Source organism: Leopardus geoffroyi, chromosome B2 (genome assembly GCF_018350155.1).
Source record: "Leopardus geoffroyi isolate Oge1 chromosome B2, O.geoffroyi_Oge1_pat1.0, whole genome shotgun sequence".
Classification (NCBI taxonomy): domain Eukaryota; kingdom Metazoa; phylum Chordata; class Mammalia; order Carnivora; family Felidae; genus Leopardus; species Leopardus geoffroyi.
Window position 1 is genome coordinate 130,711,710 of NC_059332.1, and position 21,294 is coordinate 130,733,003.

The 21,294-nt window shown below is 39.6% G+C and overlaps 1 protein-coding gene across 9 annotated transcripts in view; it reads left to right on the forward strand.

Annotated features, from left to right (window-relative positions):
* The window catches only part of UTRN (utrophin), a 519,130-nt gene that overhangs the window by 487,379 nt on the left and 10,457 nt on the right, over positions 1–21,294 (forward strand). For 8 of the 9 annotated variants that reach the window (XM_045499918.1, XM_045499921.1, XM_045499919.1 and 5 more), the window contains 7 exons: positions 186–322; positions 6,408–6,446; positions 6,672–6,737; positions 7,814–7,879; positions 16,907–17,065; positions 17,426–17,666; positions 20,860–20,968. In XM_045499918.1, coding sequence (XP_045355874.1) covers positions 186–322; positions 6,408–6,446; positions 6,672–6,737; positions 7,814–7,879; positions 16,907–17,065; positions 17,426–17,666; positions 20,860–20,968 — 817 coding nt within the window. The remainder of the gene's footprint in view (positions 1–185; positions 323–6,407; positions 6,447–6,671; positions 6,738–7,813; positions 7,880–16,906; positions 17,066–17,425; positions 17,667–20,859; positions 20,969–21,294) is intronic. The other variant, XM_045499923.1, reaches the window with a different exon arrangement.

A 21,294-nucleotide genomic window follows, 5' to 3' on the forward strand; every position in this document is an offset into this window, starting at 1 on the left:
TGTGTTTAATGATGAGTCCTGATTGCCATGTTATTTCATGACACGACTTGTTATTCCAAAAATACATAAAGCCACTGAAACTGTTTGTTATTTCATTGCATGAATTTATATCTGCTCTAATTTTATTGGAGCTAGATATCTCCTTCCATTTTAATGAGAGAAGTATAATTTTTTCATCCTCCTAGACAACATCTGGGGAAGATGTACGAGACTTCACAAAGGTGCTGAAGAATAAGTTCAGATCAAAGAAATACTTTGCCAAACATCCTCGGCTTGGCTACCTGCCTGTCCAGACAGTGCTTGAGGGTGACAACTTAGAGACGTAAGTTCAACTTTAATATTAAAACTTCTATGTACTCTTTTATCTGATATTGTCTTTTATTATGTTAGTGACACCCAGAGAAATTATCTGATACCAGAAAGAATTTGTGTTTTGGTAAAGCGTTTCATTTTAAAAGAGGTAAAACTAAACTCGGAATCAGTCTTCACAACATGAATTTTTACTCTTGGCTTTTGATAATACCATGGCTAAAATTTTAGGTTTAATTTTGCATGTGTTCCTCCACTTTAAAAACACGTATTACTGTGTGTTCAACCTTTGCCTTGGTCATGTCTTTTCCTCTTAAAAATACTTAGAGCCAAGGGGCGCCTGGGTGGCGCAGTCGGTTAAGCGTCCGACTTCAGCCAGGTCACGATCTCGCGGTCCGTGAGTTCAAGCCCCGCGTCAGGCTCTGGGCTGATGGCTCAGAGCCTGGAGCCTGTTTCCGATTCTGTGTCTCCCTCTCTCTCTGCCCCTCCCCCATTCATGCTCTGTCTCTCTCTGTCCCAAAAATAAATAAACGTTGAAAAAAAAAATTAAAAAAAAAAATACTTAGAGCCAATTGTGGTATATGCTGTTTCATTACCTTACTTATTTCCCATTTTTCCTCCTTTGGGGATATTTTTGCTATTTTATGAAGTATGTGTTGCACTTATTTTACATGTTAAAAATTTGTTTTAATGTTTTATTTTTGAGAGAGAGAGAGAGAGAAATGGAGTGTGAGCAGGGGAGGGGCAGAGAGAGAGGGCAACACAGAATCCAAAGCTGTTAGCACAGAGCCCAGCATGGGGTTCCAACTCATGAACCATGAGATCACAACCTGAGCCAAAGTTGGACGCTCAACCAACTGAGCCACCCAGGTGTCCCTATTTTACATGTTTTTAATGTAAATATATTAATAATATTGAGTCTCTTGCTTTTGATATACCTGTGCTAAAATCACATCAAAATCTTACATTTCTAATTTATTTTCTCTTCAGCATGAAGACAGTAAAACAAGATAGCTGTATATGGTACATAGACAAAATTTCTTTGAAGTATATAATTCAATTTTATAAGCATGAATGAAACAAAGTCTCAAGGTAGCAAAATTACTATGGCATTAAAAGGAAGAGTAGCAATTTATAGCCTGAAATGAAAAGAAAAATAATTTTTAAAACAAGCCAGAAGAAATGCAAGAAGTAATTTTAAATTACTAAACAATTATATATCAAGATCAAAATAGGTCTGATTTTAAATTTTTGAATCATATTTTATTTTATTTTATTTTATTTTATTTTATTTTATTTTATTTTAAGAAAGAGAGCATGTGTGGAGGGGAGGGGCAGAGCAGGGGGGAGAGAGAGAGCGAGAGAGAGCTAGAGAGAGAGAGAGAGAGAGAGTGAGAGAGAGAGAGAGAGAAAGAAATCCCAAGCAGGCTCCATGCCAGTGCAGAGTCTGACCTGGGGCTCAATCTCACGACTGCGAGATCATGCCTGAACTGAAATCAAGGGTCTGACGTATAATTGATTGAGCCACCCAGGTGCCCCTGAATCACTTTTTAAAATATCAGCATAAACATGACTTCCGTGGCAATTTTCTTACAGTCCAATCTTGGGAAAAATGAACTTTTATTGCTAGTCATTAGTAAAGTGCCTAGTCATAAAAATAGTGATGTTCTAGTTACAGAAAGATGCCCTCTCAAAATGCCTATAGAAAAGAAACTCAGAAGTGTGAAGTTTTCTACATTATACAGTAGAAAAAAATATATAATAAGAAGTATTAAAAAGTGTGTTGAGTGCAATTTTTGTGCAATCAGTCTTTCTTTCTTTAACCTTTAAAACCCACTGTTCATTTTATTGTGTATCTGAGAGATAAGCAGAGAGCAGTAATAGTCTAGTATTACGACAATCCATGTCTCAAAGATTTCAAAGTAGAGGACAGGCTATTTGGCCTGGATTTTTTTCCATATAAAGCTTTGTAGAACACTGGCTTTGCTGCATTTTTGTATAAATGTATGTTGTGGTTTTTTTTGTTAATTTGTGGAACTTCTAAGAAGCAAAAGAAAGACCACAGCCAAAGCACAGTAGATATTTCATCTCTCCGTAGGTACTGTTATGGGCGCACAACTGTATATGTTGATAGATCCAAAAATACCACATACGCATTTAAAGCATACAAGGTATTTCAAATTTTTTGATGACTTTGATATCAAACTACGTACAATTAAAATATTATGCTTCCCAGTTATTTTTTTCACAGTACATTTTAGAACAAATTTTGTTGAAGCAACCTCAGTTTAAAGAGAGCTATTCATCTGCTTAAAATCCATAAGGAAAAGTAGATTTTTGGTTCTCTCTTTGTTTTGTGGGTACATATTTGTCCTTTTCTTCGAAAGGTTTTATGTTATTACATTCTTATTTGTTTTACTATCTAATACACAGTTTAACTGTGCTGAACACCCCATGATAAAGGCACAATTTTACTTCCCTTGGTATCAGATCTAATTAACCTTTGCAGTAACTGCCTGAAGCATAGAATTATCACATAGCTTTTTTTTTTTTTTTTTTACAGGATAATTTGATAAGTTTGAACTAGTGATGTGCCTTTCACTCTTACGATAAACCACTGGTATTTTGTGTCCCAATATCTACATCCTTCATATGAATCATGCAGGTCGATTCATCTTTTTTTTTAAATTCCTTTTAAGCATTTTTGATAACTTTTCTTTTAATGTCAAAATAATCATTGACATCAATCATTCTATTCTGAGTGACTCAGTTAAAGTAAAAAAGAACAGAAAAACATGCCAAATAATTTTGTGCTATGATTTTTGGCTGTAATTCTGAAAATGCTTCATTTCATCTATCATGAATTTACCAGCATTTTCAGAGAGAGGAAAACAAGAGAAAGAAAGGGAAGAGTATAAGATTAAATCAGATGTCACAAGATTCTTTTTGAAAAAGATTTATGAGATACTGGATAGAGTGGGCAGGTTTTCTTTTTTAAATCATAGAACGTCTTTTTGGAGTTGGTATAGTTCATTTTTCTGCTGAGCCCTTTCTAGTACAGGGCCACTTAATCTTCTGGTGTAACAATTTATGTGAGTGGGTAGTAAAGTTTGATTTCATTTATTCTCCTATTTGTGGGAGAACATTGGAGAAAAACCAGCCAAGTGGTAAATGTGTTAAAGTTATTTATGAAGCTGATTGGAATTTTCTCTTGCTTCTTTCTTTTTCATCCCTGCAAAATGTAGTGTCTTATCCCCTATCCAGTAATGAGATATGCGTGCATGGAGGGTATTTATGGGAAAAATGAATTAATACTAAAAGGAGGTAAACAAACTCATGCTTAGGTTTATTCAGTTAATTTTGTAACTATGTGTGCAAGAATTTTCAAAAAATAAATCAACATAAATGAGTAAAACTTGATTAAAGAGTTACCATTGAGGGGCACCTAGTTGGCTCAGTTGGTTAAGTGTCTGACTCTCAATTTCGGCTCAGGCAATGATCTCATGGTTTCATGAGTTCAAGCCCCACATCGGGCTCTGTGCACTGACCCTAGGAGCCTGCTTGGGATTCTCTGTCTCCCTCTCCCTGTGCCCCTCCCTCACTTATGCTCTCTCTGTCTCTGTCAAAATATATAAACTTTAAAAAAAGGTTTTAAAAAAGTTAGAAAAATTTGCCATTGAACATAAACCTAAGAAACAAGCTAAAATAGTGACAAAAATAATTTGAGAATTTTGAGAGATTATTTTTGGCTAAAAGGTAGGTTGGTTTCCTTAAAGATTAAAGAAGTAAAATAGACACTTCTGCCTGATGTTGGTTAAAGTGGAATAAATGAGTTTCATGGTTCTTTTGAGTTCTTACTGTAGCAAGAACCAACTCGTAGTCAAGTGTAACTATGGTTGTGGAGCACTGGATTGGAGGAGGTGACAGCTAACCTGAGACCTGGAAGATTAACAGAGCTAGACCTGCAGTGTTTGGTGTGGATGACGAAAGGGAGAGTTTCTAGGCAAGGGAAGTATCTTCAAAAGCCCAGAGACAAGATCATTCTGGAAACTACGGTGGGAAGCTGGGAAGAGTAGCAAGAAATAAGAGAGGAGAGAAAAGCAGGACCTACCTAATCAGGGGCCTTGTAAATCATGCCAAGGTGTTTGGGTTTTATCGTGAAAGACATAGGGAGCCATTGAGGGTTATATGTGAGAGCACACTGGGACCCCACTTACTCTGGAGCAAATGGATCAAAGAAGGCAAAAGACAGGAAGCCTAAGGCATTAAAAGAATCGTTAAGTTTTTCAAGGAAAGTCTGTTTCATGTTATATTAAGTATATTTAGTAAAGAGTCTGATTCTTTGCATATTAGTGTGTGATTAACCAAAACACCCTATTCAGCCACCGCTCTGGAAAGCAGGGATAGGCTACGTTATTAACTGTGGACTAACACATAGATGGGTCTTATTTTGAACCCTCTTAAATTATAGACTCTATAACTATGCCACAGTGAGGATATTGCCTTGTTTTTGCCTCCCAGAATTAAATGAGAAGATGTATCACTTAACCTTTCTTTCTCTACAAATCAAAATACTTTGAAGTCAATGAAGCCTTCAGTTTGACTTTGTTAATCTTTATTTCTTTTCTTAGACATGTTCTCAATATATAAAAAACTTTCTTTTGAGAACTTCTTTGGTTCAGCCTTCTACCTCTGCCATTCTTATCGTAGTTCAATGAATCATTTTTGTGCTGACTGCATTAACTTCACAAGAACTAGTCATGTGGTTTCACAGAGCTTTTCCAGCTTCAATTAGGATCAGAAATACATATTTCTCTCGTGCTTAAAGTTCACTGCAAATGTTGTAGTACACCTGAGTTTTAGAAATGCTCTCTCGAGTAGTTATTATTTTTTGGAAAGTTTATAGTAAATCATTCATGTAACATTTAACATCCGTATCCATTGAATAATACTGTGTTGTTTCATTGTTGTTTTAACTATCTTACATGTGGATGATTAAGTCTATTTACAGATATTCTGACAGACATGGCCTGGATAAATGCCTGTTTTTGAAAGGAGGTCCAAATAGTCTTAGTTTTTCATCCCAGTAAGATGCCCTTCATCTCTTAGTCTTTGCTATTCAAACATCAACTTGTGCTTCCAGCAGGAGATAATGAGATCATTAACTTTTTCTTAAGTTTGTATGTATAATAGAAATAGAATCAAGTAGATCTAGAATGATTTAAACTTTCCTCCTTTGTTTCAATCAACATGAGCTCTTGCAGGAGACTTATTTAATTAAATAGAGAACTCATTTCCTTTAGACTTTTAAAATTCCCATATTCATCAGTAGCTCCCCTAGGGTCCCCCAGGGTCGGGAGTGGTACTGAATGGTCAAGCTCCAGAGTCAGGCCTGACTCAAGCCGAACACATTTCCTGATATTATCAGTTTCAGAGATTCAACTTCCGGAAAGAATTTTGTGTGAAGAAAGCGTATCACCATCCAGTTGCTTTCAGCCTTATTGATAATGTAAAAATTTGGGGCTGGGTATAGGGGAGAGGATCTAGGTAACATCTTCTTTCAGTGTCTCTGTGAGTTGTGATACTCTGTGTACACGTGGATTCGGATTTTTACATTGAAAACTGGACAATCAGAACAATCTCATTTTACTGCAACGCTGCCATCAGTGGATAATATAGTCTTTGGAATTTAACTTTATCTTTCTGACCAAGTTTCTTCTCCGGGAAGAACAAAAATCTGATTGCATCATCCCTTAGTATATTATGGAGCATTATGTTTAAACTTATTGCATGAGCATTTTTGTTTCTTTCTTTTTTTTCCAATAAGACCATTTCAAGATGTGTTTGCTGTCCTGTAACAAATATCCTGTAATATTTGTGAAAAGCTCCCGCAGGCACTTGAATACACAGCATCTTCTCCAGAACAAACAGGGACTTTGTGTTACTTTTGATTTCCCCCCCGGTGCACCTCGGGGCGACCAAACGTGAGAGTAGAAGGCAGTTGAGAATGCCTTCTCCCCCAGCCTCCCGCTGCTCTTGTCTGAAATCGCTCTCGAGTGCTAGTTCTGTGACTTCTGTTTCCCTCTCCCCCTCTGCAGTCCTGTGACACTCATCAGCATGTGGCCAGAGCACTATGAGTGAGTATTCACAGCTCCGTCTGCAGGAGCCGGCACTCTGATCGGTGTCATTAGCAGGGGGGTGATTATGAAACTCGTGAACTAAGAGAATAGTCTACCTCCTGGGTAACAATCCTCATGGTTTGTTTGCATGGCAAATTCAGTGTTTAACCAAGCTAACATTCCTAATGGCAACATCTGTCAATATTGGAACATAAAACTGTTTCTTTGCTTTTTCTTTTATAGCCCCTCACAGTCTCCTCAGCTGTTTCATGATGACACCCATTCCAGAATAGAACAGTATGCCACACGGTAAGAGACTTTGATGGGAGCCCTCTGCTGCGCTGCTGCCCAGAACGTATCTATTTCTGTATGAATCCTGTAGCATTAACATGCCTTGATTTAAGGGATGTTTTGTGAGAGTCGTGATTCCGTTATATTTGGAATCTGGGCTCTCATCTTTCCATGTTGCAGTTTGCACTTTACCAAATACCTGCTATACATTCTGTGAAGAGTAAATCTCCATGGGATGTGATTATTGAGCTCATGAGAATCCAAACACCATACAAAACAGGATTTAGATAGTGTAACCCAGTTTAATGAATGAGAGTAGGAATTGAAAGTGTTCTCAGGAGATGGTGCACATGTGACTTACCATATGTAATTAAATTTATGCTAATGCTTTATTATAGAGGTTTATTTTAGAGTCCTTAAACAATATAAAGTATCGTCTGGTCTTGATGGCATGCATAAACTTTCATAAACGAAGGGTATAGTAACTATCTCTGGTGCTAGCAAGTAGCTATGCCTAAAGAGGTTAGTTTAAGCATCATATAAATAGTAACATTCAAACTGGGTCTCAGCCAGACAGAATTTCTGGGAAAAGGCAGGCTTAGATTAATGGAAAAATGTACTCAAAAGCATTGAGCTGGGAAAGAACATGGCTTGTTTAAAGAACTGCAAATAAAGGAATGAGGAGTAAAGGAATAGAAGCTCAAGTCAGATAAAGAAGGCCCACTTGCTAAGGAGTCGGGCTATATCTTTAGTTAAAGGGGGGTCATGGAGAGTCTTTAGGCAGGAGAGGAGCATAATCAGATTTCTGAGAATGAAAACCAAACTGGAGGGTCTGGGAAGTCAGTTAGGAGCCTAGGTCCCTTAAGAGTCTATATAACATGGTAAAAGATGGAGGCCAACAAGTCTAAAGACAGTAGTGGTAGAAAGGTAACTCAAGATGAGGTATTATTTTAAATTTCCAATCTTGTTAGGAGATTTGGACCTTTTCCTATTTTGTCAGATTCATGACAGTTTGAGAAAAACAGAGAATGGACCTCCAACTGACCATGCCCCGTGTGGCCACACTGTCTAACCTCTTTCTTTTCATTCTTCAGCCTGGCCCAGATGGAAAGGACTAATGGGTCTTTCCTCACTGATAGCAGCTCTACCACAGGAAGTGTGTAAGTAAAACATGAAATTAGCACTGCCTGGGAAGGCTAGTTTCTGTGTCCTGGCTGTCGGAAGTAATCTTCACTGATTGTGGCTCTGAATTTTGATCCCAATCAAAATTGATAAGTGTGGTTACAAAAATGTCTACATAGATTTTATGCTCTCAAGCCGTGATAACATAAGTTGGATATGTTTATTTATTTAGTTTCATATAAGTTAATGAAAAAATCCTGTATTTATCAACTAATCTGCCTCAGGAAGATCGGATTGTTTTATGTATAAATACAGGTATAGATATTCATTCCATTTGTCAGATACTTCTTGTTGATAATTAACAGATGTATTTCCATAGAATAATGCCCTTCTGTAAAATCCTCTTTTGCTGACTCGCATTTTCTCCATCATCTCTGCCATTTAACTATGACCCACACAAGTTTGGACATATAGTCCCCACTCTTCATTGAAAAATATTGTTTCTCTTGCCAATATTTTATTATCTTAGCAAGCAAGAAAAGCCTCGTTGACTTTAGAAAAATACTCTCAGAAAAATTTTCTAGGCAAATATTTTATCTCTGATTATCCTATTATTGTGTGTAATACTGTTTAGGACCTTTCCCTTTTCTTCCCTCTCCTCGGAATTAACATTTTTTTCATTTTGAATGATATCTAAAAGATTTCAATAGTGTCACATTTACTTGACTTAGGCAGGTTCATTGTTTGGATCTGGTGGGAAGCTGTAGGTAGCCAGGAAAGTTACAGAACATAATACTCAGATGTCTTATACTAAAAAAGGCCATGGAGAGAGCCAAATTGAAATACTTAAGCACTCTAATACAGAATAGCTTCCTACCAATATTTTTAAAAGTGTTTTACTATCATTAAGCTTATAAATAAAAATGTACGAGGTTTTTCAATTTAAATTTCAAACATTAGCATGTTAATACTTTACAAGAATACAGTTGTGATTTGTGCATTATTATTCATGTACTATGAATATGAATTCCCAAACCAAGATAATAGCATATTTATAATGCTTGTTTCATATTTAACTACTAGTATGTATTTTATATAAAGCAGTTAGATATCTGGAGTATCCCCTAAATCAACATAATTTCTACAAGGTTCATAATAGCCAAAGAATTAGATGAAATAAAAAAATAGTAATAAAGACCAAAATAGTTAAAACCAAATTTAAATTCTTTAAAATGTGTTTGTCATGCCCTCTGAACAGAGTAATGTTCAAATTTAGTACATCCTATCTTCAAATTAAAATAAACACTCTTTTTAAATTTATTACTGACGTCTGAGAAAAAGAAAACAATAATCAGATGACTACAAGCTGAATACATTTTAATATACCATCATTAGACATATTAACTCATCCATCTGTCCAACAAATGTTTCTTATATACCCACCATGCAGTTATGTGCTAGGGCCAGTTTTGAGATCTGATGGATACATTTTCAGGAAGTTTGTAGGCTGTTTGTTAAACAGAGCCATTACAGAAATTAATTTGTATACACTTACAATTAAATAAATTAGAGTCAAATGAAAATGAAGGTAATACTCAAAACTCATCATGCCTTAGTCTACCTCATTGTACTATTTCTGTGTTCTTGGGGTAATTAATTGTATTTGTCAGATGGTGTGCAACTGCGTGTCTTTTCCAGACTCTACATTCAGTAAAGTCATTAGTTTGAAATTGGCCTTGGTGAGAGTATTTAAACCGTAGAAATTGCAAAGGCTACAATTCAGTGCCTTTTTATTCATTAATTTTTTGGAAAGCTTGTTAAATGTTTATCAGCATGCCACTGCTGTACTGTATGTACAGCATGCCCAGTACTGTAAAAGTCTATAGATGTAAATACTGTCTTCATGAGTCTTATGGGTTAGAGGAGAGATGATTAAGTGTTTCTACAGAGGAAGAGCATGGGAAGGGCATTTTTGGTAGACAGAATAATGACCCCCAAAAGAAGTCTACATCCTAATCCCTGAAATTTAAGAAGGTGTCACTTTATATAGCACGATGGAACTTGCACATGTGATTAAGTTAAGGATCTTGAGATGAGGAGATTATCCTAGATTTGGGTGGACCCCATATAATCCCATGAGTCCTTATAAGAAGTGGGGAGAGTCAGTTAGAGAAGGATATCGCCATGAAAGAAAGAGGTCAGATACAGGGAGATTTCCAGATGCTACGCCACTGGCTTTAAAGGTAGAGGAATGGGGGCACCTGGGTGGCTCAGTCGGTTGAGCGTCTGACTTTGGCTCAGGTCGTGATCTCGCTGTCCATGAGTTTGAGTCCCGCGTCTGGCTCTGTGCTGACAGCTCAGAGCCTGGAGCCTGTTTCAGATTCTGTGTCTCCCTCTCTCTCTGCCCCTCCCCCACTCATGCTCTGTCTCTGTCTCTGTCTCTCTCTCTCTGCAAAAACAAAAATAAAATTTGGGGCGCCTGGGTGGCGCAGTCGGTTAAGCGTCCAACTTCAGCCAGGTCACGATCTCGCGGTCCGTGAGTTCGAGCCCCGCGTCGGGCTCTGGGCTGATGGCTCAGAGCCTGGAGCCTGTTTCCGATTCTGTGTCTCCCTCTCTCTCTGCCCCTCCCCCGTTCATGCTCTGTCTCTCTCTGTCTCAAAAATAAATAAACGTTAAAAAAAAAAATTAAAAAAAGAAAAGAAAAACATTTAAAGGTAGAGGAATGCAGGTGGCCTCTAGTTACTGGAAAAGGCAAGGAAACAAACTCTTCCTTAAATGTAATATTCAGTTAAGTTAACACTATAAGAACGTATCTATCAGCCACTAAAGTGAAATCTTTTTCCAGTTCCTGGTGCATTAGTATTTTCTTAGTGAATATGTTAGTAAATCTTATTTTGATCAGTCCGGGAAGCCCTTTGCCCTTTCACCATTTGAATTACTGAATATCCTGGGATTCTTTTCCTGCGACCATGGCAGTGACTCCTCCATTTGAGTAAGATTGCGAACAAGGACACCGAGTCATTGAAGTCCTGTGCTGGATCTGGAATCCAGTGGTGTGACGGGGGGTGGTCCACCATCCTCACTTAAATGTGTAATATTTACTTATTTAAGCATTTCCATGTAACCAGTACTATCGACTTGACAAAGTAAGTATTACACATGCTACAATAAATACCTTTTCTCCCAGTGGATAGAGCCTTCCAATGAAGATGCCTACCTTCTTTGGGCTGAGAACACTCCTCAGAATTTGTGACGGAAGGGTTAGGACCCAAGCCCCACTATTTGCTTCTCTGACTGTCCTTCTGTGTTTCCTATTTAATCATGTAGCATCTTGGATCACGGGATATTAGGAAGAAACGTTTGCTGCTCTCAACAGGATGCCGTCATGCTGTTCCTTCTTTGGTCCCAGTGTATTTGTTTCTTACGGGACCTTCCTGCAATGGCAGGAAGTATGTAGCACACCGTAACCCTGGCCTTTCCCTGGAAAATTCCTAAAGTCCAGCATTGACAGGGTCATGAAACAATCCTGAGACGATAGATGACAGTTTTCTGCACCACCTAACAGTGTCGCCAGCTTCTAAATGAGGGTTCGGTGGCTCCTCAAGGCAGCTCTTCTGTTTCACTCTTAGGTCTGTCCTGTGGCAGCCAGCATCAGAATCTTAGCAATTTTCATCGTTGGGAAAAACTAAAAGCTAACTCAGAGTGCCTTACGCAAAAAAAAAAAAAGATGGTATTAGTTAGCAAATTTCTACAATACGTTTTGGAATGTTTCTCATTCTTGAATTCTCTACCTTTCCTCCAGGCCCTTTTGAGTGGAGGTTTCTGTTATTCCAGTCTAGGTCATAAAAATATTACTAGGTTTCCTTTGAATAACAACAGTGATGATACAAAACAGCCACCATCTCTCCCTCTGTGCAGAGCATATTGAGCCAGACGCTGCACTAAGCACTTGCCATCTTCGCTTATTTAATCCTCACAGAACCTTTGAGATGCTACTCGTGTTTCTGTGACCACCATTTTACGGCTGAATAAACTGAGGCCCTAAGACTTTAAGGAGCTTGCCCAGGGTTTCATAGTCAGTAGTGGAGCTCAGATGCAGGCAGCCTGGCTCCCAGCACAGGCACTCCCGACCACTCCTGACCAGCTCACTGTGCCGTGGGGGAGGGTGGGGGGCAGGTCAGGGCATCTTCATTCCCCCTGGGGGTCATCACATTCCTTGTCCTGCTCCTGCCCATTCTGCACGCACGCTTCTGCTTCACAGTCCAGACCTAACCAGGAGAGTTTGTAATTCAGCTCCTCCAAGACCCATCTCCTAAAGGTGCTTTGGGATGGTCTCAGCCATAGGTGATAAAAGAGATCCCTGTGCTTTGAGGTGTGAATTTTGAGATTTGAACTTGGGATTGTAAGTTACCCAAGGTCCTTTTGTCGTTTGTGTCTTGAAAAGCAGCCATCCTAACCTGTGGTTTGAGCCTTTTTCTGTCCCTCAAATTGGTCTGTGGAACCAATTCCCTGGCTCCCGACTGCGTTCATCTTCTGTGAAGCTGGTTAATGAGTTGTTGCACTCCCATGCATCTTGGACTTCTGCCTCCCCAGCCTACATGTTAATCAGTCTCCCAGCTCTTCCCCACATACACCCAATTCGCAGTGCTCCCTTTCCTCCTGAAAATCTGGCTCTGGATAATATAAAAGGACATTAATTTTTAGGAGGAGTTAAGCATCCATGAGTCAAACAGAAAACAGGACCTAAGATAGTCCTAGGGCATCTCAGTGGCAGGTACTGAAGGATAGATCCCAAGGCCATTGCCATCAGGGTGTCTCTCCCCCCATCTGCTGCCTGCCCTTGAGTGACACTGTTTTATGTGGAAAGATCTAACTTGGGAGGCTGGTGTGGTTTGCACTGGCATTGCTGTTTGCACCTCTGAAGCCTGGAACGGAATAACCCTTGAAAGGAGGGAAATTATTGTTATTTTTATTTATTTATGTCTTGCATTCTTTCAAAAGGTCATTGAATGAATCACACTTCTTTTATCATCTGATATGTACTGATTTTGTAATCCAGATAGTATTTACTATGCACAACTTAAATATGATATAAACAGAGTCCATTTGAGGGTATTTCAGTGGCGCAGATCTATATTTTTGCAACCTTTTCTATTTTAGCACTATTGACATTTAAAGGCCCTAATCTGGTACCTCACATACTATCTGTACTTAAAGGGTATGCTCTTGGTTTTTACTATATATAATTAAGAGCTTGAATGTATTTATTTTTATATTTAACTTTTAGGCCTAATAATCTGTGAAAAACACTTAAGGCTAAAATTATGTGTTATATATAAATTATTTTTTTAAAGAAATTGCCTTAAACCCTTTTCAGATACCTTAATAAAAGAATGTAATGATAGTGGTGATGATGATAATTACAATAATATGTTAAACCATATCAACTTCCCAGAAGAAATTAAGCTAGGCCAATGTTTACAACAAAATATATCTCAGATCTAATTGTGACTTGTTTGTGTGTTTATTTGTTTCACTGTGGATAGTCCCCAAATCCTTAAAGCAAAAATTTAGTTTGTGTTAATATTAAGCACTAAATATAGTCCCTGAGTCTGACGCTTACTGGCATGAATGTTCTAAGGGCATATATGGTGTGATGGTATCTTCCAACAAGAGAGGACCTCCGTGCTAGGATTCAGTCATATCATAGACCCACCAGGTAGCTTACGGGACCCAAGTTTTCCTTTAGCACTTCTTGTCTGTATTGTATATGTTTTTAACTTTACTTTTAGTCCTTCGTTTCCTTTTAGGTGCTTGTTCATAGGAATCATAAAATTGTTTTTTGGGGGGCAGCGGGGATGGGGGTGCGCATCTGGGTGGCTCAGTCGGTTAAGCATCCAGCTTCAGCTCAAGGTCATGATCTCACAGTTCGTGAGTTCAAGCTCCGCATCGGACTCTGTGCTGACAGCTCAGAGCCTGAAGCCTGTTTCAGATTCTGTGTCTCCCCCTCTCTCTGCCCCTCACCCGCTCGTACTCTGTCTCTCTGTTTCTCTCTTAAAAAAAATTTTTTTTTTTTTTAACCAATGTGAGAATCAGTTTACCTGTCATTGCAGTCCCTGAGATTAAGATCTGCTTTTGTTCTATTTTGCATTTTCCTTACTTGTGCTTTCTTTCTTCTGTTCTATGGACAAAGTGCTTTGCTGCACATTTGTGCTATCTGGCTGGTCATATCAATGGCTGGGTCAGGACTCTAGATATAGTTCCATAGTCTTTTGACATGGAATATTACAGAGAGTAGGAGGCTAAACCTTTTGCTTTTGTTTGCAAGATCTACTTTTTTGTTTTGATTTTTGGTTGATTGCTTGTGATGCTTTCTCTTTAAAATAGAGAAATTTCATGTTTCTCTTTTGTTACTATTTTTTGGGGTACTCAGACTTTTTAGTTTTTTTGTTCTTTGTTTCTTTTTAGCCTGAGAAATATTTACAAAATGTTCAGTTACTCTCTTACTTTGCTATTACTTTATTTTATCTCCACTATGTCTTTATACTTTGTATTTTTCTTCTCTGTATATGCTCTCTCACTATGGATTCTCTCTCCTGAACCAGGTAAAATGCCTCCAAACACTGATGGTGATAAGGATCATTGTGTTTAAGTTTTGCCATCCTTAGCTACTTGGTGTCACAGGGTGTTGATGCGTTAGCCTGATAGTCAACTTCTGTCCCTTCTGCCCCTTCTGCCCCTTCATGATACAGTTAGGTTTAGAGCATTGGCCATATATTTCCCATGAGGAAGACGCCTGCCCCTCAGACACATCCTTGCCACATTTCTGTCTGATTTAGCTACTTGGGCAGCCCAGGAGCTTTTAAATGCTGCTGCCCTACAGTGGTCCCATACCTGTCCCTCCTCTTATCCTCATCCTTCTAAAGTTAAGAACAAGCATGAGATTCTTCTAGAGGCACCTTTAGTTTTCAGCGATACCACATTTTCTCAGGAAAGGTAATCAAAGGGTGATGTCATAGCTTCTTTCAGTCTTTATCCCATCCATGCTTCTTATTTCCAGTTTCTAACTGTGTGGTAAAGGTCCTACTCCTCACCCTACTGAATTTGCCAGTAGAAGGATGGTAAGGTCAGGTATCAATGTTTATATCATCTCCATATATAAATTTAGAGAGAGGGAGGGGTTTACCAATCAAGGAAGCAAACGAAATCAATCAGTAGTTCATCTGAACCTTGGCTTTGGCTGTTCTGCAGGCCTAACACTCATTTTTCTTTCATTTGCTTCATCATATCACTCTGATCTCAGTGCTCTGGACACAGCTTTGCTATGAGTTCGCTAACTCTCAGATGCAATTTCAAGTCCCCTTTTTACCACAGTAAACTGTGGTCACACAGGGTTGGATTTTCAAATCAGACTCAGAGGAATCAGAGATCTTACCTAGTATCAAATGCTGCTCTTCAGCTGTAGGGCACAAGTAAGAGGTCCCAGACTGCCCCTGCTGCTCAGCAGACTCCTTCTGACTGCATTAGGGTGTGCTCTGACCCCAGTTCAACAGGTGAGGTCTCTAAGGGACATTTGCAGGCACGTCCCTTTGACAGGCACTGGTTCTGTCATGAGACAGCTCCATTTTATACTCTAAGAGCTACTTACATGCTTTTCTGAAGCCCTATCCTATAAATCCATAGCTTCCAGGATTTGTTTACCAACACCATCAAAACACACCGGGTACAATCTGCTAAAGTATTCATTCTGTAGCTGGACCCTCCAGCTAGCGTTAGCCGGGAGGTCTGTCATTTTCACGAGTACAGAGAGATCAGACTGGATCTCCCCATAAAGGAAAGGAAGACCTTTCAGGCATGATGCTGAGCATTTACTTCTCAAGAATGTATCAATTTTGTCTTTTTTTTATGCTTCCGTTTCTGCCAATCATTAGATTCGACCACATGATTGATATGTCTAATTCATTAGACCAGTAGTTAGAAAAGAAGGAGAATGTAAATAACTGTATGTCCTGTTTTAATGCAAAATGATTGATGGTAATATCAAATAAAAATATGGCAGATATTTTATGAGTATCTACAATGATCATTTTTGTTATGTTATTTAAATAAAAGAATATGAGGCTTATGTTTTTCCATTCTGTGGGTTACAAAGCATTACAAAATGACTTTCAACCAAATGCTAAAGACAGTGAAATCAACTCAGGCCTCAGTCCATTTGGGCTGCTATAACACAGTAATACAGGCTGGGCAGCTTATAAACAACATTTATTTATCACAGTTTTGGAGACTGGAAAGTTCAAGATCAAGGTACTAGCAGATTTGGGGTCTTGTTAGAGCCTTCTTCCTGGTTCATAGATGGTCCTCTTCCCACTGTATCCTCAAATGGCAGAAGGGACGGGAGCTCTCTGGAGGGTCTTTTTAAGGGTGCTAATCCCATTCATGAAGCTCCGCCCTCATGACCCAATTACCTCCCAAATGTCCCGCCTCCAAGTACCATCACACTGAGGCTTAAGTTTCCACATATGAATTTCGGGGATATACATTCAGTGTAGAGCAGTTTATTTTTGATTAAGTCTATTAATCTACTCTTTTGGCATTCGATTATCGATTTTGCCTAAAGTATCTCTTATATTAACTAAGTAGTGTACCTTATTTGATACCTCTGCTGAGTAGAATATCTCTTCTGAGGTTTGTGATATGTATGTGTTAGTCTAAGGCAAAGCATGAAATGTTGGTATGCGTAGTATACCTACCTTTTAGATAAATATCTTCCTAGAGTTTTTTTTTTTAATACGGTTTATTTATTTTAGTAATCTCCACACTCAACATGGGGCTTGAACTCACGACCCTGAGATCAAGAGTCACATGCTCCTCTGACTGAGCCAGCTAGGTGCCCCAAATATCTTCCTAGAGTTTCAAAGAGACATAGAGGAACATTGAGCTTTAGATCAAACTTGGCCCAGCAGCCATCCCGATCGTCATTGTTTCTACTTCGCTTCCATCCAGACATGAGCCTCAGTGTGTGTGTGTGTGTGTGTGTGTGTGTGTGTGATTTGTCTCCCTAGGGAGGACGAGCATGCCCTCATCCAGCAGTACTGTCAGACGCTCGGAGGGGAGTCCCCGGTCAGCCAGCCCCAGAGCCCAGCTCAGATCCTGAAGTCGGTAGAAAGGGAAGAACGCGGAGAACTGGAGCGGATCATTGCCGACCTGGAGGAAGAACAGAGGTGTGTTCAACCTGGGAGAAGATTTGTGCCCCCTGGGCAAACTTCTAATGGGAGATTCCTTAATAATAACTTCAGTATGATCCCTACCCATTCTCTTTTCAGAAGTGGTTTCTAAGAAGTCAAGGTGGAGTCAAAATCTTATCGGGGATTAACAGACTGGGGCACTGGCTGCAGATTATGAACGTGAGGGTTCAGGGAACACTTGCTTAAAGCTATAGCTTTGTCCTTGCTTACTCATCTCACTGTTTAATGTTTCTACCTGAGAAGAAGTCTCCTGAGCTCAATCTGAAGCTCGAGGGCAGTTTCGGAGAGAAAACCGTGCCCACAGTAGTAATTCCAGTTGTTCCTTTTCTGCACTAGAAACCTGCAGGTGGAATATGAGCAGCTGAAGGAGCAGCACCTGAGAAGGGGTCTCCCTGTCGGGTCACCTCCAGACTCTGTCGTGTCTCCTCACCACACATCTGAGGACTCAGAACTTATAGCAGAAGCAAAACTCCTCAGGCAGCACAAAGGTCGTCTGGAGGCCAGGATGCAGATTTTAGAAGATCACAATAAGCAGCTGGAGTCTCAGCTCCACCGCCTTCGACAGCTGCTGGAGCAGGTAGAGTGTGTGCACCGCGGTGGGGCTCCCACGCCCCCTCCCAGCCCGTCTCTGTCCTGGAGCATGGTCCCAGCATCAGCAGAGGGGCTCACTTGCAGACTGTCACCTCCACACCTGATTAAGACTGGCTTAGGAATCCCTCTTCAGATGGAAGTATCACACCCTCCAATCGCTCAAAAAGTGGAGTTTCCCATTCTTTGGTAACACTGAAATCTGTCTCAGCTCTGAGTACTTTAAAAGGAAAGACCCTGTAACATACATCTGCATACATTACATGTGGGAAACACTGTAGAGGTTAAGGGGAAGGAAGTGATCTGAAATGTTCAAGCGAGAGCCTTTCTTCCAGTGAGCTCTTTTCAAGAAATTAAGTAACAGATGTTTATTTTTTTTTTATTTTTTATTTTTTTTTCTTTTTAATTTTTTTTTTCAACGTTTATTTATTTTTGGGACAGAGAGAGACAGAGCATGAACGGGGGAGGGGCAGAGAGAGAGGGAGACACAGAATCGGAAACAGGCTCCAGGCTCTGAGCCATCAGCCCAGAGCCCGACGCGGGGCTCGAACTCACGGACCGCGAGATCGTGACCTGGCTGAAGTCGGACGCTCAACCGACTGCGCCACCCAGGCGCCCCAACAGATGTTTATTAATGTGCAGCTATCATTTCCTAACACTGGGCCATGTTTTATGGCAATTTGTATACTTTCTTGATGATAAGAAATAGAATTTACATTATGATGAATGCACACCTGTATGGTAAATACAAAATAATTATTATAAAGAAAGGCTGTCTCTTATTTTCTACTTTTAAATTTCCTTCCTTTCTTCCTTACTCCCCGTGCCTGCCTGCCTTCTGTCCTTCCTTCCTTCCTTCCTTCTTCCTGTATTCTTTCCTGTGTTCTCTTTATCTCTACATCCCTTCCATTTTTTTTCTCTCTCTCTTTCTTTGTGCTGGTCAGCACCTACTAAATCAATTTTATAGCTCATCAGTGGGTAATAGCCCACAATTTTGAAAAATACTGTCCTTTGAAATATAAAAGAGGCATCAGACAGAGTGTTTTGGTGCTTGCAGTCTTATTAGGGACCAAGACAAGATGGTACAAAATATAACAAGATAGTACTGCACATAGAGATACAGTGCCATAGAGAATTAAGTACTTGATTACATCTAGCAGTTAAAGAATGGGAGTCATGCCACAGAACCAACAATGAAGACGCCTTGGTAACAGGTGCACATTGGGTAGAATCCCCACAGATGGGGCTAGACTTTCTCTTTCTTGAAAAATCTAGGACACCAACATTCATGTCATCTTTTGCCTTTTTCTCTGGACTGTAGAGTGTGGGGCCCCATGCAGTGACTAGGCATGCCTTTCTGCAGAAGTGATTTATCCAAAGACAGAAACAACTTTTTCTCCAGTGATTTTCTCAAATTTCAGAAAACCACCTTGTCATAGTTGCTGTCAGTATCTTTTAACTTGTCAGAATCATTCAAAACAGTGTAATTTCTGCATTACCTACACAACAGGCCACAGATCACCCTTTTTGACCATATAGTTTTCTGTATGTCTGTCACTGTTTCGGAATTTATATTAGACTGTTTTGGGGAAGGCTTACTTTGGGCCTCCAAAGGGTGCCCCATTAGAAAACAGTAGTACCCCTAGAGTGCCCCAAAGCCTGGCTTTCTTTGAGTCCTTTGGAATGTTTGAGTCCTCCTCCCTGCCAGTCATATACACTGGAAAAGCTACATATACTCTAGCAGTGTGAATTTGAAGTTTCCCCGTGGTGGAAAGGATGAATTTTCTCTTGAAATCTCTGATTTAAAATATGAAGTATTATCATTAACCTAGTGCAGCGATGGAATCATTGCAGAAACGAAACAATCTTTATTTGCCAGAGCCTGTTGGAGAGCTAACGGCTCTTCTGCATACGCACACTCCACACCCTCCCCCTGACTCTCACCACCCCATTAGACAGAGCTGCCTAATGGCTCATGTGCCTCCAGAATTGCACAGTAATGCTTTTAGAGTTAGCTGATATCTAAATGGCTTTGTGTATCCCAGACTGTGGACCTCTTATCTCTTCTTAATGACTTAGCATGAATGCCAGAAGTAGATGGAAAATTTACCTGATAGTAAAAACTGGCAGAGCCTCCAGACTTCAACTAATATAAATCTAATGGAAAAGCCGCCATCAAGAATATTGTAATTTCTGCACTCCCTGGAAAATGAATCGCGCTTTCTAATTTGACTATGTACTTGTCAATTTATCCATCACTATTTCAAAGCTTTGTGCAGAGTGAATTTACAAAGTGTTTTCTAGGTGTCAGATCCTGTTCTGATCTCAGAGGAAACACTAACTGAACACCCTCCTCACAAAATCCTTTAACACAGGCAATCATTTCACCGTCTGTCCCCAGCTTACAAATAAAGAATCCACAGCACAGGAGCGCCTGGGTGGCTCAGTCAGTTGAGCATCCAACTCTTGATTTAAGCTCAGGTCAAAATCCCAGGGTCATGGGATTGAGCCCCACATCAGTCTCTGCACTGAGCACAGAGCCTGCTTGGGATTCTCTCTCTGCTCCTCTCTCCAACTTGCATGCTCGCTCACTCTCTCTCTCTCTCTAAAAAGAAAGAAAGAAAGAAAGAAAGAAAGAAAGAAAGAAAGAAAGAGAAAGAAAGGAAAAGAAAAGAATCCAAGGCATAGAAGGTTATAAAATTTGCTCAGGCAGGTACTGAGTGGTGGAGTTTGAATTCAAGCATGTGAATCCAAAATTGTGTTCTTAAGTCTCTGATACCACATTGAAATATTGATTTAAATAAACAAATGAGCTGATTTTGAAATTGTATAAATTTACTGTATGAGAAGCAGTGCTCGTTTTTTTTTTACAGATGAATGAAACCTGTTTCTAGATTCACTTGGTTGACATAAAAATAATAGCACAATTGAGGGATGTAAGTGACACTGAAAAATAAATCTTGCATTATAACCAACTGAGCTGTTCAAGGAGCCCGAACTGAAGGGAGCAGACTACCCAGTATTCAGCTGAGATCGTAGTGAACCCACCAGACTGATGAAAACATGTGTTCTGAATGTCTGAGACCAAAGAACTCTACATGTCTCAGTTATCCATGGAAGTAAGAAACAGAAACGTGTTATTTGAATTCTTCCTCTGCCTTAACATCTGCATGTGATTGCAGCCGGAATCTGATTCCCGAATCAACGGTGTCTCCTCCTGGCCTTCACCTCAGCAGGCTGCACTGACCTACTCGCTGGATCCAGACCCTGGCCCACAGTTCCACCAAGCAGGTTGGTGTCCTTAAGACCCGGCCAACTCCCCCGCTCTGCTCTATGCTTCGCCATTGGTTGGTTTTTCATTTTCAACTGTGTTCTTACTCCCCGGTACCTTAGAGCAGAAAGGAGTTTCATACTCTCTTCGTGCTCAGCTGCATACAAAGACATTTTAACAAGACCAAAAAAGCAAACATTCCAGAATAAGAATCTATAATATATTTGCTTATATACTGTGTAGTAGTGAATTGAATTTTGGTGAAAGATGGAAAAAAGTACTCTTTTTGTTTGGGGATGAGCAACAATTTAATTTTGGCTTTGCCTTCAGAGTGATTCTTTTTTTA